This window comes from Podarcis pityusensis (assembly GCF_964106645.2).
Source record: "Podarcis pityusensis genome assembly, chromosome: 14".
NCBI lineage: Eukaryota > Metazoa > Chordata > Lepidosauria > Squamata > Lacertidae > Podarcis > Podarcis pityusensis.
In genome coordinates this window covers 37,820,110-37,845,834 of record NC_138039.1, presented here as the reverse complement: position 1 = coordinate 37,845,834, position 25,725 = coordinate 37,820,110, and the positions used below count along the sequence as shown (strand labels likewise).

The 25,725-nt window shown below is 44.7% G+C and overlaps 1 protein-coding gene across 1 annotated transcript in view; it reads right to left on the bottom strand.

Annotated features, from left to right (window-relative positions):
• Positions 1 to 25,249, bottom strand: part of IL16 (interleukin 16) — a 46,795-nt gene extending 21,546 nt beyond the window's left edge. Inside the window, exons 1-13 of the mRNA XM_080980618.1 lie at positions 24,771 to 25,249; positions 21,768 to 21,904; positions 20,510 to 20,642; positions 18,352 to 18,460; positions 16,756 to 16,901; positions 15,361 to 15,471; positions 14,427 to 14,541; positions 13,392 to 13,465; positions 12,465 to 12,681; positions 10,891 to 11,002; positions 5,941 to 6,073; positions 2,457 to 2,544; positions 517 to 998 (exon numbers count right to left, since the gene is read on the bottom strand). Coding sequence (XP_080836744.1) covers positions 517 to 998; positions 2,457 to 2,544; positions 5,941 to 6,073; positions 10,891 to 11,002; positions 12,465 to 12,681; positions 13,392 to 13,465; positions 14,427 to 14,541; positions 15,361 to 15,471; positions 16,756 to 16,901; positions 18,352 to 18,460; positions 20,510 to 20,642; positions 21,768 to 21,904; positions 24,771 to 25,079 — 2,166 coding nt within the window. The 5' untranslated portion in view covers positions 25,080 to 25,249. The remainder of the gene's footprint in view (positions 1 to 516; positions 999 to 2,456; positions 2,545 to 5,940; positions 6,074 to 10,890; positions 11,003 to 12,464; positions 12,682 to 13,391; positions 13,466 to 14,426; positions 14,542 to 15,360; positions 15,472 to 16,755; positions 16,902 to 18,351; positions 18,461 to 20,509; positions 20,643 to 21,767; positions 21,905 to 24,770) is intronic.
• Positions 25,250 to 25,725: the final 476 nt, after the last annotated feature.

The window sequence follows — 25,725 nt, the reverse complement described above, 5'->3', positions numbered from 1 at the left end:
TTTTGTACAAATTACTTGGTTAAAGAACTACAGTCATACCGTGGGTTACAGACACTTCAGGTTGCATTTTTTTGGGTTATGGACCACTGAAACCTGGAAGTAAAAGAACGGGTTAGTTTCGGGTTTTGGCAGTTGCGCATGTGCAGAAGTGCCGAATCTCAACCCACGCATGTGCAGACGTGCAGCTGCAGGTTGCAAATGTGCATCCCGCACAGATCACGTTCGCAACCCGAGTATCCACTGTACATTGTGAAATTTGGAGAAGTGTGAATTTCAAAGGACATCTCTGTTTCGGTTTCAGAAAGCGTGAATTGGATAAATTTGCTTTTAAATGTGAGCAGAACTGAATTTCTCCCCAGCTTACCCATTGAGATCACTTCTGCCCAGTGAAAGTGGACCTTCTTCCTAGTCCGAGAGTCACTGCTCTTAGAAGGTGTGGATTTTACCAGGGAGGTAAAATCCACGCTGTTAAGACTCCTATTTTTGTTGGCTCCATTCCCTGGGAAGTTGTCTTACCTGAGCGCTGGAAGGAGGTGGGCTCCCGTCCCCTTGCAGCTTGGGCTTCTCTTTTGCTTCCCTGCTTGCCTGCTTACTGCTGGTGCAGTCCTGCTTGAAATATTTCCTCGGCGGAGGTTTGGGCTTTGAGGACCTGGGTTTCCTAACAAGGATCTCTGCCGACCTTTTTGTATTTTGCAAGAGGTGACCGGCTTCTTTCAACATTGGTGGAGAGGAATCCTTCTCCAGGCTTGTTCTAGAGGAAGAATACAAGGAGCCAGGCTGTCTTGTAATCGGTGCATCAATGCTGTGTCCTTTTTCTTTCATATCAGCCAGCTGGTAGGGAAGGCCGTTGCCACATGATGGCCTGGGGTTGTAACTGCTGTCACTGCTGGAACGAATCATAAGCTTTTGGGAGCGGTGGCTGGAATGAGCATTATTCCTCTCTGAGTATTTTTCACATGGAGGTCTCTTGTGCCAGCTGTTCTCCAGGCTTTTAACACCTGCATTCAAAAATACAAACAGTTTTTGAGTGAGGAATAAGACCATAACCAGAATCTAAACACCCACACAACTAATTCTGTGCACCTGAAGAAGCTCTGGAGTTATTCAAAAACCACAACAGCTTCCCTGCATGAGCTGCACTTTAAATAAAAGAAATAAAAAACAACCCCAAACCCTCTGGATGACTGCAAATGGCAAACCTACATGGCAAACCCAGTGCTTTTTTTCTGGAAAAGGGTGGGGAAACTCACTACAAAGTTTGTTTGTTTGTTTGTCTGTTTGTTTTGTTGCAGGCCCAGTCACAGTGCCCACGCCCCTACAAAGCAGAGGAAAAACCTGTACAGCTGCAAACTATAAACATTTCCAAACCATATTTTCAAAGGATCTGCTTACTCGGTGTCTCTGGTGACAAATACGTGACAAAAAGACACCACTCTGCTGCAAAGTCCAGCAGGTCTCAGTGGCTCTTCAAAGAACTCCCAGCTGATGAGCCTTACGGAGCCAGTTCATCATGGGATATGATTAATAATAATAGTAATAAATTTTATTTATACCCCACCCTCCCCAGCCAAGTGGGAGACTGACACCAGGTATAAAAACAATTGATTGAAATACAACTTAAAAACAAGATTAAAATATGACATTAAAACATTAAAATGCAGCCTCATTTCAGTAGAAACTCAAATCAAAAACTTTGGGGGGGGATGAAAATGTCAAGTCTTCACCAAGGCCAACTATCCAGACTGCTCCTAAGTGGGCCAGAAAAAAGCCAGGGAAGTCCCCAAATAGGAGTTCCATCACAGAAAGAGAAAGGAAAAAGGAAAGAGGGGGAGGGGATCAAGTTGATTCCAAGCCAAAGGCCAGGCGGAACAACTCTGTCTTACAGGCCCTACAGAAAGAATTCAGATCTTGCAGGACCCTGGTCTCATGAGACAGAGCGTTCCACCAGGCTGGAGCCAGAGTTGAAAAGGCCCTGGCTCTGGTTGAGGCTAATCTGACCTCCTTAGGGCCTGGGACCTCTAGGGTATTACTATTTATGGACCTTAAGGTCCTCCGTGGGGCGTACTGGGAGAGGCGGTCCCATAGGTACGAGGGTCCTAGGCGTGATTAAGGCTCCTTCCACCCTTTCGCTGTGATTAAGCAGGCAGCCCCCAGCAGGCGGATGATTAAAGATTTTCTAACGGTGGTCCGAATTCTCTCCCACAAACATGTTTAGTGGGGAAAGCCTGGGATCTAGAGTGATGCTCCTCTGTCCAGCGGAGGTCCTGATATCTGATATTGCCAAACTCTAGAACTTTCAGGGGTGAAGGCCCACCACATATGATGGCAGGACCGTCTGGAGTGACATCCCCTCCAAAAAATGGGGGAGATGGACTTCGAGATACGATTCAAGTGGGCCAGCGTCAGAAAATGCATTCAATTTTTAATAAATTCTAAACCAATTGGGATTTCCTTACCTTCTGTCCGCCACTGGTACCTCTCCCTTTCAAACTTGTTGCTCTCCACCGCTTGTGAAATAGCCTCCTTTAGCTGCTGTTCAGAAACCTACAAAATGTCACAGATCACAGAGCTACTTATGGAAGCTGGAAAGTTTGGCTAAAGACTGAATTTGGTTCCCTTTTCCTGAATACCTTTCTTACACAAAGGAGCCCCTTTTCACTCTAGTTTCTGTTGGCCGTTTTATCAGTTTTCTTTTTGTGATTTCTGAAGCACGGCTTCCCCCCCCCCCTTCATTTTTTTGCCCACAGTGTATTGACTTATTTTTTGCTTCGGAAATCATGGAATCATAGAATTCTAGCACTGGAAAAGACCGTGAAGATCATCTACTCCAACCCCCTGCAATGCAGGAATCTTCCCCCTAATGTGGAACTCAAACCCAAAACCCTGAGGTTAAGAGTCTCATGTTCTACAAATGGAACTAAGCTGAAATAGCACAGTAGAGCAACAGAGACATCACATGAGGTCACTGACTACATAGCTTGGCTCAAAGAATATGTAGGAGGTTTGGGGTTTTCTAATGCTGTATTTGACCTGATACTTGCAGCATACATAAAACCCAGAGAGTTGTATCTAGCTCAGTTCTACTCAGAGTAAACCCACTGAAATTTATAAGACTAAAATGTTGTTGTTTAGTCGTGTCCGACTCTTTGTGACCCCATGGACCAGAGCACGCCAGGCACTCCTGTCTTCCACTGCCTCCCGCAGTTTGGTCAAACTCATGTTAGTAGCTTTGGGACTAAAATAGCCATGTCTATTACTTTCAATGGGTCTACTCTGAATAGGACTAACACCAGATAAAAATCTGTCTTGATAAGAGGGTGTCTTTTGGTGACATACAGCATTTCCTTTTCCTGCCACCTACATTTTGGGGACCCTGAAACTTGAACTGTTATGGGGGCCCCTTCACAACCAGCAACAAGGTCTGGGTAGCCACCATTATGTTCTTCAGTTGGGTTGTTCCACAACAGATCACAATTTTTAAAAAGAAAAGAACTACCACATCTCTGATTAAAACTGCTGTACTGGATTATCTTGCAAGTCAAAGTCACTGTTGTGAATAAAAATTACCTAGGTGAAATATACTCGGAGTCGAGAGTGGATTTCATGCTCTTTATTCAGCTCATAGTGGTGAGGAGGAATGGAAGTTCCCCCACAATATCTGCTTTATCTACATTATTTACACAATGGGCTGCACGTGATTGGCTAATTCCAGGATTCTCCTGTAGGCCAATCAGGTTGTGGATTCACTTCCACCTGGAGCTGGATTGGGTGGCTCCTGCGGACCAGACTGCTGCATTTTGGATCCTATTGTTCTAGGACCAATCAGACTGCTGCATTTTGGATCCTATTCAACTCAGTACATAACACTAGGCCTTATAGTTTTTGTGTTACTGCGACATTCTGCCTTTACAACATCAGTACTACTGACTCTCAGACTTTGTTGTTGTTGATATATATGTACCATAAAAAGTTAATCAGTTTGAGATGTGAGACTCAAACTGGGTTTGCTAGACCAAAAATTGTTAAGCAATGTGGATTCAAGTTGCTTCTAGGGCCCCTCCAGGATTGGGGCCCACTAAGCTTAAACTTCATTAGTTTCAAAGTAGATCCATTCCTGGCCACCTGCTATCAAGACTCAAAATGTCTTATATATATAGATTGCTAGGAAACAATTCTAAAGTGAAATCATTTGAATAACTGCTTTCTTTTTTTACATTCAGGAAGCTAAAAGCCACCAGATAACAACATGTAAAGCATTTGAGCTGCTGCTTAATGACACTTCGCTCACGAGGATTAAAGACATACAGTAAATGCAAATGACTGTACATAAACCCTGAGCACTTACATTTTAAAGGAAAAAAAGATGCTGCGAAGAACACCCAATTTGCAGTAGAAGAGAAGCTTCACCTTTTCCACATCCGCCACATAGACTTGTAGAGTTGGAAGGGGTCTCAAGGATCATCTAGTCCAAACCGCCTGCATGCAGGAATTTCAATGAAAGCATCCATGACAGATGGCCACCCAACCTCTGCTTAAAAACCTCCAATCTTAGCTCCTTTGCTTCTTCTCCATCATGGGGGTTCCCAATGCATGTTGTTAGCAACCCTATGAGGGTAAAAGCATCTGGAGAGCGACTCCTTTGGAAGGTAGTGCAACCTCCTCCTTTGGAGGTTTGTAAGCAGAGGTTGGATGGCCGTTCTGCCTTGTATGATCTAGTCGAGAGTCTTGCATTGCAGGGAAACACTGGTCTGCAAGCGGTCCAACTGGAGAACATCCTTGACCAAAGGTGTCATGGGCTCTGAAGATGCTCGAACTCAGGACGCAAGGGAGAAATGTGCCAAGAGGAAGGCACGCTTGGCAAATCCGCACCGTGATCAACACCCGCCCGGAAACCAATGTCCCCACTGTGGAAGGACGTGGGGTTCCAGAATTGGCCTCCACGGTGACTTGCAGACTCATTGTTGAAACTGCGTTTATGGAAGACAATCTTACTCGGCTACAAGTGATCGCCAAAGAAGAAAGAAGAAGAAGGACTAGATTACCCTTGGCGGTCCATTCCAACTCTACAATTCTACAATTTTATGACTACAACCACCACCTCCAATGGTTGGCTAAGTTGGCTGGGGGATCTGATGAGAGCTGTCGGTCTAACAAGGTTGATGATCTCTGGGCTCTGTGTGAGCCTGCCCCGTATGGCATCCCACCAGGGCGAGATTTAGGTTTGATGAGGCCCTAAGCTACTGAAGGTAATGGGGCCGTTTCTATGTCCAGCTGCCCTTTGTAAACAACAAATTGTCACTTTTTTGTGTTGAATATATACGATATGGTAATTTATGGACCTAATAGGTATCTAAAGCCATTTGCACCTAACAAAATACAGTGGTACCTTGGGTTAAAGATGCTTCAGGTTACAGACACTTCAGGTTACAGACTCCGCTAACCCAGAAATAGTACCTCGGGTTAAGAACTTTGCTTCAGGATGAGAACAGAAATTGTGCGGTGGCAGTGAAGCAGCAGCGGGAGGCCCCATTACTGGTACCTCAGGTTAAGAACAATTTCAGGTTAAGAACGGACCTCCAGAACGAAATAAGTTCTTAACCCGAGGTACCACTGTATGTATTTTATCAAAGTACATCCAGTTTTTTCCCCCTTTAAATTTTTTTGGGGCCCCCAAGAGAGTGGGGCCCTAAGCTATAGCTTGTTTAGCTTATACGTAAATCCGGCACTGTATCCCACCAGAACTGCAGTTGGGATATCTTCCTAAGCAATAAAGAGTTAAAAACCAGGCCTGCACTATCAATGCCACACCAAACCCAGACTGTCCATTGGGGCCTCTTAGACAGGAAGAGCTATAAAAGGTAACAAGGTCTTCCCGGTTGTGACTCCATGGCTCAGTCCTGACACTCAAGCATCATCAGAATATGGAAGCTTCAAGCTTACCTGAGGATCAGGGTGTCTGCTGATGATAATCTGCACAGCGCCAGGATTGCAATGACTTAAAACTGCATGGACCTCATTAAGCGACATGTTCTGGACCGATGCCTCATTGATTTCCACTATTTCATCTCCGCACCTTCCAAAATGGATAGGGGGAAAAATTTACATATTTCAATCCGGAAGCCAAGATGTGATTTATTTTAGTATTTATTTTAGTAGACATTTACAGACCCTCCAAATGTCCCTGTTTTCAAAGAACAGACCCGGATTTACAGAAGCCATGGATTTAAGCTTGTCAGTGCAACTTTCCCACTGTTTTGCCAAATGTAAGAGTTATTTAGGCAATAGTGGAGGGAAGTTCAGTGGTTTTATTGAATAGCAGACTTGAATACATGCACAAAAGGCAGCCTTTTAAGAATAAATAGCATAGCATGAACAAGGTAAACTACTTCCCTATTCTCCTATTGGGAACACCAGCAACTGATAACACAGACCCTCCAAGTGTCCCTATTTTCCAGGGACTGTCCCGGATTTACGGAAGCCATCCCAGTTTCTGATTTGATCCCGGAATGTCCCCCTTTCCTTAGGACATCCCTGTTTTCATCGGAGAAATGTAGGAGGATATGGAGTTATGTGACCCCCCCGAGCCAAGGAGTTTACTAACTATATAACCTTTAGAAGACATCTGAAGGCATCTGTTTTAAATGTTTTATGTTTTGTTATGTTTTTATATATGTTGGAAGGTGTCCAAAGTGGCTGGGGCAACCCAGTCAGATAGGCAGGGTATAAAGATTATTATTATTATTATTATTATTATTATTATTATGGAATAGGACGTCCCTATTTTCTTCAGGGACATGCTAGAAGGTATGCATTTACTATTGATGGCCTAAATCAAGGCGGTCCAACTTTTCATACCAAGTGAGCCACGATAGTATTTTAACCCAGAACCTAGGGGTTCTGTTGTAGCCTTGTTGTGTGGTGGAGGTGAAGAGCAGGGCCAAAATTTGTTTTTGCTTTTTTTAAAAAAAGATTTTTAGTTATACTTTTCAAATTTATACATTTCATTAGTTTTGCAATCAATTTCGCATTTCAAAATTTGACTTCCTTCCCCCTCTTTCTGCAGTTCCTTAAATTTATCTTTTTTAATCTCTTCTGCATATCCAAATTCATTTGACTTGCTCATTAAATTATCTGCTGTAAATATATACTCTTATAAGACTGCAGGTTGTGACAGTAATCCTCCTAATGTTTTTATCTGTTTACAATTCATCTGTAAATATTCAATAAACCATTTCTATTCTTTTATAAAAAGTTTGTTATCTTGATTTCTCATTCTTCTGGTAAGTTTTGCCATTTCTGCATATTCCATAAGTTTTTTTGTATCCCTTCTTCCTTTACTGGGACTTCTGCTTCTTTCCACCTTGGGGCAAGTAACGTCTTGCTGCTGTAGTAGCATACATAAATAAATTTCTGTACAATTTAGGTACCGTATTTTTTGCTCTATAAGACTCACTTTTTCCCTCCTAAAAAGTAAGGGGAAATGTGTGTGTGTCTTATGGAGTGAATGCAGGCTGCGCAGCTATCCCTCTTGTTGTTCTGGCTTCTGAGATTCAGAATATTTTTTTTCTTGTTTTCCTCCTCCAAAAACTATGGTCTGGTGCGTCTTTTAGAGCAAAAAATACGGTAGTTCTGTCCCAGAAGGCCAAAATTTGACGCTCCAGCTTGTTAAGGGTGCTGAGGGATGGTAGGAGACTACTGTTCATCTCACAGAGCTACAATTCGCTTTGTATCAACCCCTCTTTCCAGGGAACTCTGCGAATTGTAGCTCTGTGGCGGGAAGAGGGGCCTCTTAAGAACTCTCAGTGCCCTTAAGAAACTACAGCTCCCAGAATTCTTTGGGGGGAGCCATGCTGGGTTAAAGTGGTATTATCGTGCTATAAATATATGGTGTAAATGTGGCCTAGGTGGCCTACAATATACCATATTTTTCTGTGTATAAGTCAATGCTTTTTGCTTGAAAAAATTGGGGAAATTGGGTGTCGTCTTATACATGGATAGTGAATGCAGGGGGGGACATGTGATTAATGGCAGCAGCAAGCAAGAGATTGGCAGCGGCAACTGGGTGGGTGATTGGTGGCTGCAGCAAGGCTTGCTGGCGATTGGCTGTGGCTGAGGCAATTGGGCAGGAAATTGGCAGCTGTGGCAAGGCAGGCGGGCAATTGGTGGCTATGGTAAGTTGGCGGGTGGGTTGTTGGTGGCAGTAAGCGAGCAGACAATTGGCGGCTGCGGCGAGGTGTGCGATTGGCAGTGGCTGTGACAAGCGATCAGCAGTGGCGGGCAGGCGGGTGAGCGATTGATGGAAGTGACCTCCCCCACCCCACCCCCCAAAAAAGCTAAAAAACTTAATTTCTTAATTTCAGGTTAAAAAAAAATATTGTTGGAGTGGCATACAAAGGATGAACAAGTTAAATCCGTGATGATAGACTGGGCAAGAGATGTGGGACATAACATAATGTTTGAAGATTGGGAGAGGTTATGGAGGAAAGGGGTCAAGTTCACTGCATGTACGGTGTTAAAGGAAAATATTATGAAAATGATGTATAGATGGTACTTAACCCCTGTAAAATTGGCAAAGATATATCATAACAGTGATAATTTATATTGGAAATGTAAAGAAAAAGAAGGTACCTTTTATCATATGTGGCAGACCTGCCCCAAGGTGAAAGACTTCTGGAAGAAGATTTATAATGAATTGAAAAAAATGTTGAAATATACGTTTATTAAGAAACCAGAGGCCTTTCTTCTTGGAGTAACAGGTTTGGAATTGCCCAAGGAAGATGTTAGACTGTTTTTGTATGCCACAACTGCAGCTAGAATTTTGTTAGCTAAGAATTGGAAAACACAAGAAGTTCCAACAGTGGAGAGATGGCAGATGAAGATGATGGACTTTTCAGAGCTAGCCGACCTGACTGGAAAAGTCTGCAACCAGAAGGACGAGGAGTACCAGGAGGAATGGTGGAAATTTAAAGACCATTTAGTTAAATATGTTAAGATAACTTAATTGGGAAAACTTGCAAATACCAGATAGGCTTAGGATTTAAATATGCAATGTTAGAGAATAACATGTTTAAAGTCAAAATGAAAAGAAAGAAAGATGTTAACTGAATAAGTTAATTTTATGAGAAAATTAGTTTTGGAAAACTGTTACAATGATATACACTGAAATTTAGCTAGGGGGATTTGAGGAAGTCAAGTAACAATGTTAGTAAGATTGGATTAAGTATAACTAAGATCTATGTTTGTTTGTTTCAAAATTTTGGAAAATCAATAAAAAACAGGGGGAAAAATAGGGGTCATCTTATACATGGGGGCATATTATACACGGGAAAAAACGGTAATTCTATTTTCCTCCCTTTTAGTCTCTCAGTCTGTAATGGGGCAGAGGGAGATAGAATTAGGCTGCAAATGACTAAGTCCCAGAGGGCTGCCTGCCCAGGAGAATATCCCCGAAATACATAGCGTGTGGAAGTCGTGCAGGTCTGAAACACCTGTTCATCCTTCACACTTTGGTGACTTCTACTTTCTTCTGATGTGCCTTTAGCTGCAACCAGACCTGCGGTGTGTGATTTGTCAAGTGTGTTGCACCCACAGTTTCCTTCCTGCTTGCTTGCTAAGCCTGGCCTTTCACTTTGGGGGTGGGGGGGGGTGAGTGTTGCTTAAGCACTTCCAGCTGAAGCACAGAAGGCTGAAAGAGCAATGTGGTCCAAGCCCTTCATGGTATATGCAGCACAACTTAGCTTGCTAATGTGCAGCTTCTCATACCATTCTAGGAAGTGTGCACATGGTTTTTAAGAGCACCGGCAGTTGCAGTGGTTTGAGAGTGGTTGCTCTGTTGTCCCTAGAAAATCTGTGTGTGTTACGTACAGAGGCTGTTTTGGAGTCAGTCCGGTGCAAGATTGTTGTGTAGACATGCCCTTATCGCTGCCATGTGTGTGGAAGGGAAGTGGGGCTGACACCATCAGTTTTGAGGTTCTCGTATTAATTTACAGTGGTACCTTGGTTCTCAAACGCCTTGGTACTCAGACAACTCAATGGTCTCGTTAGATCAGGCATCCCCAAACTCAGCCCTCCAGATGTTTTGGGACTACAGTTCCCATCATCCCTGACCACTGGTCCTGTTAGCTAGGGATGATAGGAGTTATAGTCCCAAATCTGGAGGGCCAAGTTTGGGGATGCTTGCGTTAGATAGTAAAATTCATGTTAAATTGCTGTTTTAGGGGTTGTTTTTAAAAATCTGGAACGGATTAATCCATTTTGCATTACTTTAATGGGAAAGTGTGCTTTGGTTTTGGAACGGACTTCCAGAATGGATTAAGTTTGAGAACCAAGGTACCACTGTAGAAGGCCCTTTAACAGCTTGGGCCCAAGACTATCTAATCACTGAGGTCTTGGGGAGGGGGTGTCTGTCCTCCATGGCTCAGGTGCATGACTCATAAGTGTGCATTCCGTGTTGTGGACCAGGCCTGTGCAGTCCCCTTCTGACTGAGATTGTACAGGCCCCCTCCTTGCTGAACTTAAGTGCAAATCAAATACTTTCTGATTCCAGTAGGTGTTTGATGTTCAGTTTTATGCTGAGTTTTTGATGTTTTATTCTGTGTAGTGTATTGTTTATGTATGTCACTTAGAAATGCTAACGGTTAAGCAGTATGTCAATGCCTAAAATGAATAAATGAAAATCGACTGCAAATATAGGGCCATCTTTTCTCTTCATATTTTCTGTAATTAGATTTCCTCATGTATTTTTTTTCAACTGCAGCCCAACAGTTAGTGACTGCCTTCTAAAGAGATGTGAATATTCTCTCTCTCCTCTCTCTCTCTCACTCTCTCTCTCTCACACACACAAACAAACACATATATATCTGCTGTTGAAGCTATTCAGTCTCAACATACCTTCCATCCATGTGAGCTACAGAGCCTGGAGAGAGGGCATGAATGAATATTCCTGATATACACTGAAAATAAGGGATGCTGCATAATCCGATGCCCAAACCCACGCCAGCCTCTGAGGAAAATATATCAGAAAGATGCAAAACAAAGACAATCTGTTATGTTCTTTGAATTATATAAACTGTCATTAGATGAAAACTTTGAAAATTAGATTGGTTTCTTCCCTTTCTGTCTAAATCGGGTGTGGGGAACATCAGGTGTGGCCGTCTGGGTCTCTCTATCCCTTCCTGCCTTTGGGACTATCCCTACTCTTGAGGCCACACCCCTCCTTCCCAGATCCCACCCCTCAGTGGCCCTCCTCCTTGCTGGCTTGGAGTGTTTTTTGCCTTGCTGGAAGTGCCTTTAAAATGTGAGGTTGGTGCTTGCCTGGCTGGAGAGAGGTGTGCATGTAGGGACGTCCATCATTTGCAAGGCCAGAATGTCTACTGTATAAAGCAGGAATAGGCAAACTCGGCCCTCCAGATGTTTTGAGACTACAATTCCCATCATCTCTGACCACTGGTCCTGTTAGCTAGGGGTGATGGGAGTTGTAGTCCCAAAACATCTGGAGGGCCGAGTTGGCCTATGCCTGGTATAAAGGAAGGAGTCACATCTGTTGCTCAGCCCACTTTTGAAAACTGACATTTGGAAATTACGTTTAAGATGTCCTCACCCCTTTATAAACACTGGCAATTTCCCCCTCACCTTGCCCTACTCCTCTCAGTAGACTATGACTTATTAAATCTGTTTTGGGGCAAATACTTGGCACACCCAAAGGGGGAGTTGTATCAGGGACGTGGGTGGCGCTGTGGGTTAAACCACAGAGCCTAGGACTTGCCAATCAGAACGTCGGCAGTTTGAATCCCTGCAACAGGGTGAGCTCCCGTTGCTCGGTCCCAGCTCCTGCCCACCTAGCAGTTCGAAAGCATGTCAAAGTGCAAGTAGATAAATAGTAACCGCTCTGGCGAGAAGGTAAACGGCGTTTCCGTGCGCTGCTCTGGTTCGCCAGAAGAGGCTTAGTCATGCTGGCCACATGACCAGCTGTATGCCGGCTCCCTCAGCCAATAAAGCGAAATGAGCGCCGCAACCCCAGAGTCGGCCACGACTGGACCTAATGGTCAGGGGTCCCTTTACCTTTTATCCAACTACTCAGAGTAGACCCCACTGAAATCAATAGACTTATGTTAGCCAAGACCATTCATTTCGATGGACTTAAAAATTATGGAAGTAGTATTCTAAAAGATATGGAGGGCACAATGTTGGCTACCGTGAAATTAAATCATACTTGAATTCAGGGGTAGCCAACATTGTGCCCTCCAGGTCTTTTAGGATACTACTTCCATGATTTTTGACCATTGGCCATGCTGGCTGGGCCTGATGGGAGCTGTAGTCCACAACATGTGGAGGACACCTCACTGGCTATCCCAATTCAGTTGAATTCAAGGCCCAGGAAAGATCACCGATTTGGGGAAAGCCTTCCAAGGGAAAGCAGAGCTGCTGCTTCTCTTCCTTTGTGCTCCGTTACTTCTAACACTCACCTTTCTTTAGGGAAACTTCCATAATGATCCTGTCGTTGGGGTTGGCAGAGTTCAAGGGGAAAGTGGTGCCTTCCGAGCCAAAGGAGCTGTTCTCCTTGGTGATAGACATGCTGGTGCTCAGGGAACGGCAGAGATGGGAGGATAAGTAGCTTGCGGCAGAATGTGGGGTACTGAGGCTCGTCCGGACCGTGAGTGTGAGAAGACCTTTCTTGGCCTGCTAGAAACAAGGAAGCAACATGAGTTGTGTGTGTTATGTGTATAAAGAGAGAGGCAATGGGGAGACCCAAACATTGGGCAGAGTGAGGCAGCTGCCCCAGGGAGCAGAATGCGGGGAATGAAAGGGCAGCAAATTGTTAGATTACTTGATTTAGTATTCTTGTGGGTTTTTCCTGCCCGGAAAGCGGGAGAACGTGCTTGTGCCATTTTCTGTCTCAACTGCAAATGGACAAATATGTTCTTTTATATTTTTATCTGTTTCTCAATTCTCCCATCTTACGTTCCAGTGTCCACATTTTCAGGTCAGTTTGTGATTTATTTTTTTAAGTCCTCCTGAAAATTCATCAGCATTTTGTCTAATAAACACATTTTTGCAAAGCAATTCCCCCCAATGTGATGCTTTTTTTTTGTATGCTGCTTTCACTAATATTTTCGTATTTATGCACTCCCCCCCCCCCCCAGTATACAGGTTTTGGTGCTCATTACTTGGCTGGCAAAACGCCTTGCAAAATTCAGAGATGCACAACTTTTGAAGAACAGCTGTGTTTCAGTTTGCATATTTTTTTCAGAAAGTGTGAGTAAGATCACATTTCTGTTTCAACCCTAGTCTTGAGTGCCAGACTAATTTGGATGACCTCCTGTACTCTGCACCATGGCTTGAGTGCGTGTGTTGGGCAAGGGGAGGGGCAGGACTTCAGAGATGGACATAACCTTGAATTTCTGCAGAGCTTCGTGATGTGTGAGTCCATGCATTGATTCTCCATTCAGTTCCAGGATTTCATCCCCTGTTAATTGAAAGAAATAATCCTGTTAGAGAGCCTTAGCTTAGTTTATATGTAACACCATCGCTCCAATAGATGTCACAAACGAAGATTCAGAGCCATTGTGCATTTTCAGTTTCCACTCAGCATAAATGAGTGTGCGCACACACAAACAAACACATTGCAAAAAGATACAATGCACAACAGGATGTATTTATTCTGTTTCACAGTTACCCACTTGTTGTGTGTCAAAGCTGCAAGCCACCCCCATGAGAATAAAGGACACAGAATTTTAGGTTGGTGTTAATGGGCAAAATTTAGGCTACAACTTTATTGGTTACAGAATGTGAGCAGTATTGGCTTAGGCATTGGCATCAACAGACTATATCTGACTCCTGCCCGCCTTGCAGGGAGTCTGGTAAGGGTAAACCACCAGTAGGGGGAGCCCCACCAATCTGGATCGACTCAAGCACCCCCTGGGTTCCTGCTGGGGTCGTGGCATGGCCCTAGCCCCTCCCTGGGCTTCGGACAAGATCCACACCCCCGGATTCCTTTAACGGAATACCCCTGAGCACAGAGGGGCAGGTAATGGCCACACCTCCCCTCCCCCAAACTTTGCTATTCCAATGCCTAACCGCCAAACCTTACAAAGTTGTGACGATTGCTATGAGGTAGGTGAAAATCAAGTGGCCGGTGCCAATTTGCCAAGTGGAAAAAGTCCTACCAGGCCCCTCAATGGCAACCAACTGAAGTCCATAGCAAGGCCAATGATGCAACCTGAACAAAGGTTGTGGGTCACAAACGAAGATTGAAAACCATTGTGTATTTTCAGTTTCCACTCAGTATAAATGAGTGTGCGCACACAAACAAACATACTGCAAAGAAGATGCAATGCACAATAGATGTATTTATTCTATTTCACAGTTACCCACTTGTTATAAAAAGAAAAGGCCGGTCTACATATACAGAAGCAAAGTTCTCCCACCTTCTTGCAGCCTTCCATCTGCAGCGGCAGCTCCTCCAGGAAAGATAGTCTTCACATATATGCCAATGGGGCCATAAATACTGTCTTTGCCACCCACAATGCTGAAACCAAGGCCCTAAGGGGAGGATGCATGGGGAACATGTTTAGTTGATGAAGCGGTTTTAAAAAGGCTTTCCTAATTAAATGTAAATGCTGCACATTACAAAGGTCTTGCCATTATTTTATTTTATATTTTGGCCAAAGTTCTTGAGCTTTCTTTAGCTTTGCCCAAAGTTGTTTTGAGCTCAAAAATCGAAGTTTTCCAGCTATTTTTATGGAAATCCGGGTGTCTGCACATATGTGTGTTGTTGTATGCAATGTTTGGGAGGAAATAAGACGGTAAATAACAAATAACAAACTAAATATCGATGTATGTAATTTTTATTTCTTAATTATATTTAGTGGTAGTATGGCTGTATTGTTTTTTGTAACATAAAATCATTCAATAAAAATTATATATATATATATATATATATATATATATATATATATGGAAATCCGCCAAAATCTGCACTTCCAACATGGGTTACCATATATCCAGATTTTACCAAATCCCAGCTATGTCTGGGAAATTCCTTATGGCAATGCTATCCCACCCAACCCTCAAAAATACAGATGGGAGAGAACTTATGAACTGATAGACAAAACCTACAATTTCACAGATATGCCATGAGTTCCACTGAGTTCAGTGTAATTACTCTGAGATAACTGAGAATACAATTCCAGTCCTACTAAACAATGTGTTGGCCATGCTGAATGGGGCTGATGGGAGTTTGAGAATGGTTAATGATGCCTTCCTACATCCCTCCTAAGTCTAAGAAGTATTGGTTAGCAGCCTCTCTGAAACCATTCCTGCCCAAGCAGAGGAGACACATGATTAAAATTAGCACCTCACCTTCCCTTGGCCTTTCATTAAAACAATATTGGAGATTACAGAGGCTTGAAGACCACACGTCGCATGCATCAGCTGGGCTGTACTCAGAGACCGTGAAGACCTGGAAAGGGGCTGCATATTCAATGAAAAGCAACAGGTCAATTCCACTTGAAAGGACAGGAGACCATGGATGTTATGACTAGGGGTAGGATACAAATAGGGTTTAGTTTGAATTTTAAAGGGAACCTACTCAATTCACACTTTCTGAAACAGTAGGAACACTGAGGTCCAGCTCTGAGGGCCTTCTGGCAGTTCCCTCACTGTGAGAAGTGAGGTTACAGGGAACCAGGCAGAGGGCCTTCTCCGTAGTGGCGCCCGCTCCGCACAATCGGAACAAATTTCACAAGCCAAAAAGGCGTCTTGGAAAATGCAATTTTTGAGCCGCCTGGCCCCGAAATGGCAATTAGGCATTCTGTTTTGGCAACTATAACCCTGGTTTAAGGGGGTCATTTGGTGCCTAGATTAGTTATTTGAGTTTCTAGCACTGCTCGCATCATTACTGACAATTAGTCACTCAGGCTGGAGCTGAGAGGATTTATAATTCGAGAACATCTGGAGGCCACCACATTAAATTCCCCTGCTCCTACCAAGAGAGTCTTTCCTCGTGGTACCTAGTGTGGCTTGAACTGGAAACATTATGCACCACGATGCATATGCTCTACTACCGAGTTACAGCCAGACTGAGAAGATAATGCCTGGATGCTTAGAGATGCTGTGGGCAGCCTCCTCCATGCATGGATGGCTTTGGGTTCATTGGAGACATTAATTAGTTAATAAAGTAAGGTAAAGGACCCCTGGACGGTTAAGTCCAGTCAAAGTCGACTATGGGGTTGTGGCACTCATCTCGCTTTCAGGCTGAGGGAGCCGGCATTTGTCCACAGACAGCTTTCTGGGTCATGTGGCCAGCAGAACTAAACTGCTTCTGCCGCAACGGCACACCGTGACAGAAGCCAGAGTGCATGGAAACGCCATTTACCTTCCCGCCATAGCGGTACCTATTTATCTACTTGCACTGGCGTGTTTTGGAACTGCTAGGTTGGAAGGAGCTGGGACAGAGCAACAGGAACTCAGTATGTCACGGGGATTCGAACTGCCGAGCTTCTGATCTGCAAGCTCAAGAGGCTCAGTGGTTTAGACCACAGCGTCACCCGCATCCCTTTTATTAGTTAATAAACTAATGCCCTGGCACACACAGTTTGGGAACAACAGCCCTAAGCTCTTGTAGCCGTGATGGAAAATAGGTGACTGTTCCCTTGACAGGAGGGAAATTGGTAGGCATAAAGCTGTACACCAGCTGTTCCCTGCTAAGCATAGCTTTGCCTTGCTGCTGCTGCCATCTGATGGATTTCCTCTTACGTTTACAGAGGCTCTTCCTGCTGAGGTGTCCAGCTGCTGAGAGAGAGACTTCCTGTTGCTGTAAAGAGAATGGGACTGTCTGTATCGGGAGGCTGATTTCTTTGCCATGGGGCTGTCAATTTCCCCTATCCAGTATGGACTCACACCTGTTAACAATAACACACAAGAGAAGGGAGAAGGTATGAGACAATCAGGAGTGCATCACAAGGACCACAAGATAAGAGAGAAATTGCAGCACTGCAAGCGTTTCCAGATTGACTTTTTCAAGGCAGATATGGAGGATGGAGAGGTGTGCAGCCCCCTCAATATTCCTTAGTGGGGGGCTCAGGCCCCCGAATATTGAGGGGGCAGAGGAGGCCGAACTGCCGAGCTGAGCACGGCGCAGCATCAATAGAAGGTTGTGCCGGCCTGTGCAATGTTGGGAGATGCCTCGGTCCTGTATACCTGAAGGAGCATCTCCACCCCCATTGTTCAGCCCGGACACTGAGATCCAGAGCTGAGGGCCTTCTGGCGGTTCCCTCATTGTCTCAAGTGAGGTTACAGGGAACCAGACAGAGGGCCTTCTCGGTAGTGGCGCCCACCCTGTGGAACATCCTCCCTTCAGATGTGAAGGAAATAAGCAGTTATCCTATCTTTAAAAGACATCTGAAGGCAGCCCTGTTTAGGGAAGTTTTTAATATTTAATGCTGTACTGTTTTTAACATTTGATTGGGAGCCGCCCAGAGTGGCTGGGGAAACTCAGCCAGATGGGCGGGGTATAAATAATAAATTATTATTATTATGCTGTGAGGACTGGCATGGCCTGCTGCAAAGTCACATTGGCCTGCGCACCAGCTACTCCTGACACCAAGCTGGCTGGTGTAGCCTTCCGCTAGGCCTCATGCCAGGCTGTGACAGTCTCCACAGCATCTCCTGACACCATGGAGACCAGTGCGGCTAGCAAAAGGCTGCCCCGGCCTACACAGCATTGGAAGGTGTGTGTGTGACATCACACATGCAATGAGCACCACCATCCCAATCTTGGGTGCCACCCAGCACATGTGGAGGTGTGTGTGTGTGTGTGTGTGTAGAAGCTAGCCTACTGTACAAAGTTAAAATTTCCCTTAATTGCTCCACCCACTATGGACTCTGGCCTTGCCCACCACAGGCATCTTCAGCCTCAGTCCTTCCTCCCCGCACACCCATCTGCAATATCACCATGGCAACGTCTATTATTACCGTTATTATTTTTCAGGTTACTTGTTGCCTCATAAAATACATCTCCGGCTGATGTACTTATGCAGTTTTAAAAACAACCACCCAGTTCAACAAGGCAACAATTATTCTGCCCTGCCTTAGGGTGTTGTTTGCCAGGATTACCAAGATAACATACGTGGATTGCTTTCAATATCCTAAAGTGCTATATAGTTCTTTAAATTCAGATAGATTTAAAAATGCTGATCTTCAGCTAAAGAAGGCTCCCAGAGAGGTTTGTCAATCACTTAAAAAAGAGAGCCTATAATCTAAGAAGGCACGACACGAAAGGAAAATGGATGTGGGGAGGAGGAGGAAATAACAACATTAAGTGTTAAAATATAAATTGCCGCTAGAACTTACTGGCTGAATTGCTGCGAGTCCTCTGACATTTTGCTTTTGTCTGTAGAATGGAGCCGTTGTGTACGTCCTGTTTAACAGGCTGTTCTTTGCGAGAACAAACTGAGGATTCCTGGAGTGGGTAGAAAAAGACTAGCTTAATCTTTTAGGGGGCAATGTTTACTCTGAGCTTGCCTGAATACGCTGGAGCTCTCTCCTGTCTTGGCGTGCAACACCAACAATACCCCTCACCAAAATGGCAGAGCCATTTGTCATACCCATGCAAGAGATTCTTGAAAACTTTAGCAGACTTGGATGATGAGTCCCCTATATGTTACATAATTTTTAATTAGGGTTAACGAATCTTTGACTAACAGCTCAGAGCAAGCTTAGTTTTAACAGCTATGTGGCAGGCCAGAAACAGGAGAAGGGTGGCGCTTTTCAGTATGAAGATAGGAAGGTAGGAAGCTGCCTTATACCATTAAGTCTATATAGCCAAGCATTATGTACACTGACTGGCAGTGCTGAATGCTTGCTTGGATTCCACAAACCCCACATTGATAGACATTGCTGTTAGGGCAGCCAAGTATCCCACCCCACCCACCCCCTGCCTGGAATGCCCTTGGGAATACTTGCTCCTGTTTTCAACATCTGGATTTTCAGAAAATCCCATCGCAACCTGCCATCAAGATTTAATGTCGAATGGCGACTTCCCTTTTCCCCACAGCAGAGGGCGCTTTTGTTAAGTTACTCAAACGCCGTTGCTGGGTATCTTCCCCTTTTTGAACACTTTGGGGGGATGAGATTAATGTAGAAAAGCACAGAATCCTAGAACTGTAGAGGTGGAAGGGACCCTGAGGATCATCTAGTCCAACCCCCTGCAATGCAGGAAGACAGAGCTGTCCCATACAGGGATCAAAGTTGCAACCTTGGTGTTATCAGCACCATGATCTAATCAACTGAGCTATCCAGACTGATAATCACCTTTCTTTCCTGCAGTGTTCTCGATGGTTACTTTTTGTTAGTGTGGCAGCTGTGCCACTAAGAGCTCTGGGACAGGCAGAAATTCAAGAGAAGATATTTTCCCCCCAGTGTGGCCATGCCACGGAGAGGAAAAGCACGCCTCTTTAATTTCTATCTTCCATGCAGGTATTAAAGGCACAGGGGTGGAGGTTGAATATGTGTAAAGGTAAGGTAAAGGGACCCCTGACCGTTAGCTCCAGTCGCGGACGACTCTGGGGTTGTGGCACTCATCTCGCTTTATTGGCCGAGGGAGCCGGCGTACAGCTTCCGGGTCATGTGGCCAGCATGACTAAGCTGCTTCTGGTGAACCAGAGCAGCGCACGGAAACGCCGTTTACCTTCCCGTCGGAGTGGTACCTATTTATCTACTTGCACTTTGACATGCTTTCGAACTGCTAGGTTGGCAAGAGCAGGGACCGTGCAACGGGAGCTCACCCCGTTACGGGGATTCGAACCGCCGACCTTCTGATCGGCAAGTCCTAGGCTCTGTGGTTTAACTCACAGGCCACACCTTCCCTAATACCAACCACCTTGGGTCCTGTTTGTGATGCTGTCCAGTTGTTCCCTGCCACGCATAGCACTGCCTTGTGGCTGATGCTGCCGTCTGATGAATTTCCTCTTACATTTACAGCAGAGACTTGCAACAGGGCCTTGTAAGTGGTGGCTCCCCTCTTTGGGGAATGGCCTACCTGGTGAAGTGTGCTTGTCTCCATCATAACTGACTTCCAGGAGGAATTTTTTTAAAAAAACCAAAACATTCTGGTTTACAACCAGACCTTTGAAGACTGAAAGCTACTGTTCCTGGAAACCTTGAAATTATTTGCTATGAGAATGTGTGACTTTATGTTCATGCCATCAGAGTCCTTCCAGGAGGACATATCAGGGCCTCTTATTAGGAAATGGCCCCACACCAGTAATCACTAGAGATCACTCGGTGCTCCTATGGCTATTGCTAGGCACTGGCCTGCTTTTTCCCCTCTGGGAAAAAAAAAAGGAATAGCAAGTGCTACTTGTCTCCCCTTTGGCTGAAGGAGCAAGTGGGCAGAGACAAAAAAGAAAAGAGGAAGGAGGAGTCATGTAGGGCATCTTGCCAAAGTCTCCCCCCCCCCCACACACCTGCAGACCCGTGGTCCTCCTACCAGGAGGTCTCTCCCACGTACCTTGTTAGCAATGACTAAGTTTACCAAGCCTTTTGCCGACCGGATGAGCGATTCCGCTTCTTTGCTGGAGAGCTCCTTAAGAGATTGTCCGTTGACAGTGAGAAGTTCATCGCCAGGGCTTAGACGGCCATCCCTTTAAAAACAGCATCAGATACACACTATAATTGATGTTAGAAAATACAGTGGTACCTTGGTTCTCGAACTTAATCTGTTCTGGGAGTCCGTCCGACTCCCGAAACCATTCGAAAAGCAAGGCGCGGCTTTCGATTGGCTGCAGGAGCTTCCTGCGCTCAAGCAGAAGTCGCGTCGGACGTTCGGCTTCCAGGAAAAACATTTGCAAACAGGAACACTCACTTCCGGGTTTGCAGCGCTCGGGAGCCGATTTGTTCGACAACTAAGCCATTCGAGAACCAAGGTAAAGGTAAAGGGACCCCTGACCATTAGGTCCAGTCGTGGCCGACTCTGGGGTTGCGGCGCTCATCTTGCTTTATTGGCCGAAGGAGCCGGCGTACAGCTTCCGGGTCATGTGGCCAGCATGACTTAGCCGCTTCTGGAGAACCAGAGCAGCGCACGGAAACACTGCTTACCTTCCCACCAGAGTGGTACCTATTTATCTACTTGCACTTTGACGTGCTTTTGAACTGCTAGGTTGGCAGGGGCAGGGACCAAGCAATGGGAGCTCACCCCGTCACAGGGATTTGAACCGCCGACCTTCTGATTGGCAAGTCCTAGGCTCTGTGGTTTAACCCACAGCACTGTATTTATTTGGAACTGGAATCACTTCCCTGTGTCTGCTTCGTTCCCTGAAGCTCAGGTAACTTAAGAGATTTGGAGACTGCACAGAGGTTCATTTGCCCCTTACCAAACAACGCCCCTCACCCCCCACCACAACCAGGTGATGCTGGAATGGGGCATAACAACACAACCTGTAAGTGAGAGCACTTAATGTGTTGTGTTATTAAAATACTGCTCTGGCTGAGCTGCTGTGATGTCATGCAATGTTCACCAATGTTCCAATTTCTGAGTATCAGTGTTTGCAAACCTCCACACAGCCTGTGCACTGTGATGAATCATGCAAATAGATACATACATGCATAATTAATTCCAATAATAGAATTTATTCAGTCCAGAATTGTGGATTGTGATATTATGCTAATGTCCTTTGCCTATTTTGAGCCTTGGTTAGAAGAGGTAAATTAGAAATATGAGTAATCAAATACATTCATATTCATCATCTTTAAGCGAAGATGTGAAGTACCTCTGGGCAGCTCCTCCGTCAATCACGTGGCTAACTGTGAATTCTTTTCCAAAAGCAGAGCAGTTGGGAGTCCTGGAGACTTGAATTCCCAGCCCATCGGTACCCGTGGCTATGCAGAGCTTCCAAATGCAGCTGTCCTGGTTTGGAAGATTTGGAACGGTATTTAAGGTAAGAACTGATGCTTCTCATGAGGCCAGCTATAACATTTGGATAGCCTAAAAATAGATGTGCTGGTGTATTCATACAAATCAGAAGACATTCCCCATCCCATGCAATCTTTGAATCTGCATCTTAGCAGATACATCCCCTCCAACATTCCTCCATTGAAAATAGGGACGTCCTAAACAGACAAATGGGACATTCTGGGATCAAGCCAAAAACTGGGACGACTTCTGTAATTCTGGGACTGTTCTGGGAAAATTGGGAAACTTGGAGGTGTGCAGATAGTGTGGGGTGTTTGTGCTGTGGTCCTTGATAAAGTTGAGCTTTTTTGTCAGTACTTTGTCTCTCAAACTTGATTTGGAGAAAAAGCCAAGATGGCTTTTGTGGTATTGTGATTCCTTGTGGGTCTTTAGGGATGTTACTTAACTGCACATTTCAGTATTTTTGACGTGCCCTCTGGCAGCAAAGCAGTTCGTTTCATTTTAGTTCCCTTTCTGTTGGTAGTTAGGCCCAGGAAAGTCTCTGAAGGAGCCTAGCCTTGTTCTAAAAACGTTATTGCTGATATGTAGGAGAATTTCAGCCTCTTATCTAATAAAGTTTTTACACGTTACTGTTCCTTTTTTAAAACCTGCAGTTTATTTCTTTCTGCTTAGTTGCACTTTTTTTGTGATGATGACTTTATTGGTGTTTCTCTTTAAATAAAAATAAAAAATCTGCAGTGTTAAATGGATCAGTTTAGTTGCTTAGAGAGTGATGCTGATACTGCCAAGGTTGTACGAGACAGCTGCATATTCCTGTTTTGCAGGGGGTTGGACTAGATGATCCTCAGGGTCCCTTCCAACTTGACAATTCTATTATTTCTTTTATGGACAAGTCATATTTCAAAGGTATGAATTCTCACAAGCTTTCCAGCATCAAACACTAAATAGCACTACACACCAACTTTTGTTCCTTCATAGTCATTCCTATATCATCTCTTATCAAAACATTTTTATACAGTTTTGTACTGCAAACAGGCGATGTTAGATGCCATTATCTCTGCCTGCCTATCTTCTTGTTGAATGGTTCTGCTAACATGAATTTGACCTGAAGAGTATTGTTTTCTTTCACCCTTTTTGCAGACGGGTAGATATTTTTGGTCCCTGCTGTTTGCTTGAAAATGTAAAGCCCACAGTCTTTTATTTGTTGCTTCTGGCCAAGGAGGGCAGAGAATTTTGAAACGGCTTGCATTTTAATGCAAACCTGCCTTATTTGTACTTCCCAAAACAATATGTAAACTGAAATGCAGCTATTCTTCAAAATTTACATTGCTCCATATTTTACTATGTACTTAATTATTCTTATATATTTGAGAAGTTTATATCCCACTTCTCAGTATATATCTCAAATAGGTTTACAGGAAAATATAGTTCTCCAACCAAAACATACGTACAAAATTGCGTATATTAAGGGAGATCATAAAGATGCATAAGTTTGTGAATATAATGAACAATATGCATGATCTTAGGCAATTTCGTTTTGCAAAAATGCTTACAGAAGGAAAGATGCACACTAAAACGCTGTCTAATTTTCATGAAGACCTTAAAAAAACAAACACCACCCACTAACTGATGTGGAATTGTGCCAATCTGTACTTAAGTAAAACTGTAATTGACAGAATCGCCCATCCTGAGTTCTACAGCTCACTTTTATGCCGTTGTATCTTGATGGTGGTGGGTACTGGTTTTGAAATCTGGCAGCTCGCTTATGGACCTTTCTTTATGCAACATTAACATGACAATATTTAAAGTGTGAAATCTCATACTTTTTTTAAAATACTAGGCAATATTGCATGTCAGCCATTGTGTACTAGTATCATAGAATTTCATAGTTGGAAAGGACCACAAGGATCATCTAGTCTGACCCCCTGCGATACAGAAATCTTTTGTCCAACGTGGGACTCAAACCCACAACCCTGAGATTAAGAGTCTCATGCTCTACCGACTGAGCTGTCCCTAACTATGCAGTTATTCCTATACCCACTCCACTCCAAGCCGTGCACGCTTCAAAATCCCACAAAGCCCCCTTGCCAGTGGATGACAGTAGGCGAGAGAAACAGATATGAATAGTGATACCTTCCACTGCATTAGGATTATTGCCTGTCTCTCCAGCCTATGGCTTGGGCTCTCTCTGTATACAGTGGTACCTCGGGTTAAGAATTTAATTCGTTCCGGAGGTCCATTCTTAACCTGAAACTGTTCTTAACCTGAAGCACCACTTTAGCTAATGGGACATCCCGCTGCTGCCGCACGATTTCTGTTCTCATCCTGAAGCAAAGTTCTTAACCCGAGGTACTATTTCTGGGTTAGCGGAGTCTGTAACGTGAAGCGTCTGTAACTTGAAACATCTGTAACCCGAGGTACCACTGTATATGTGACTGCACCAACCCGTAACGTTTGCAACACAAGTCGGAAGACCTGTCTCCTAGCATTCCCCTCCAACTAACAGCTTTTAAGCCACAATTTTGCTGATGAGAGGTGCCTTTTAAGACCCCAGCTTACCCCTGCTGTGTGCGCTGTAATGACAGCTTTGTATCATAGCAATGCTCTCTGTATTCCTGGTAGGATGAGCCTGCTGTGCTGCAGAACGGAGAGCACATTGGATGAGCAAGCCACACAGTAGGGGGGGTAATACCCTTGGCACGGAAATTCATGCTGCCTTGGGAAAGGGACACGGTTCTGGGGTTTGTCTCCCAAACCTCTAATCAGGAGAAAACCCATATTCAACCGGGGGGGGGGTGACTCTTACCCAGATCTTAGGGAACACCAAGCACCCAGTGGTCAGGTGTGACCCTCTTCCTACCTTGATGAAGAACTTTCTCTTCATATTCTTGCAGCCATCGCTGGCCGCAGCCCTCAGTTGCATCATGCTGGTGATCATAAAAGGATCAGGAGGGCTGTCCTCGCTTGATGATGCACACGTTAATTGAAGCCGAGGGCAGTAGTCGCTTTCCTCTTGACCCCAGTTGGCCTGCGTTTCGAAGGGATTGGGGTACTTCTCCTCCGGGCTCGATCCGTCGTCGCTGTTCTTGCCATTGCAGAGGATGAGGGAGCGTGAAAGGGAGCGCAGGGTTTTTGACTTCCGACTCTTTGCGCTGTTCTGTCGCTCCATCTTCGCCCACCCAGTAATCTGCTGCTTCCCGTCAATTTGCCATGGCTATTACAGGGGCTTGTCCCAATTATTGCAGCTGAACATCCTGCTGGAGGAGAGAGATACAGAGGAGAGAAAGCTGGCTTGTAGATATTGCTGTTTCATCTCTTCTTCCCCACCCCACCCCAAAATAACACACCGTTTCAAATTTGCGATTTTTTTTTTTTTTAAGACACAGGCCTTCAGTTCAGGCACAGCAACGTGATGCCTCATGACTTGCTAATTCTGTATTTTTCAGAGAAGTGCTAGGCATGTCTCCCCTCACCCCCACCCCCTTCGCCGCCTTCATCTCTTGGCTTTATATTCTTTCTATTTCTGTCTCTAAGCACCATGGAAGACTCAAAACAAATATTTTGCATCGGTCCTCTTCAGTTTTGGCAATCCTCCTGTGTCCCTTCCTCCTCAAAAATACACCCAAAAATCAAAGTGGGCATGTGGCAAGCACATGTTTCCAAACATCTGTCATACAGGTACGCCGGATAGAGGATCCCTGTATCTTTTTCCCTTTGGGGAAGGCAAGTAGCTTGATTATCTGTCCAGCCTGAAGCCACCTGTAGCTGCTTAAGGAAAGGAAGCTCTGGGCTGGCGGCTGGCCAGGTGGGGACAG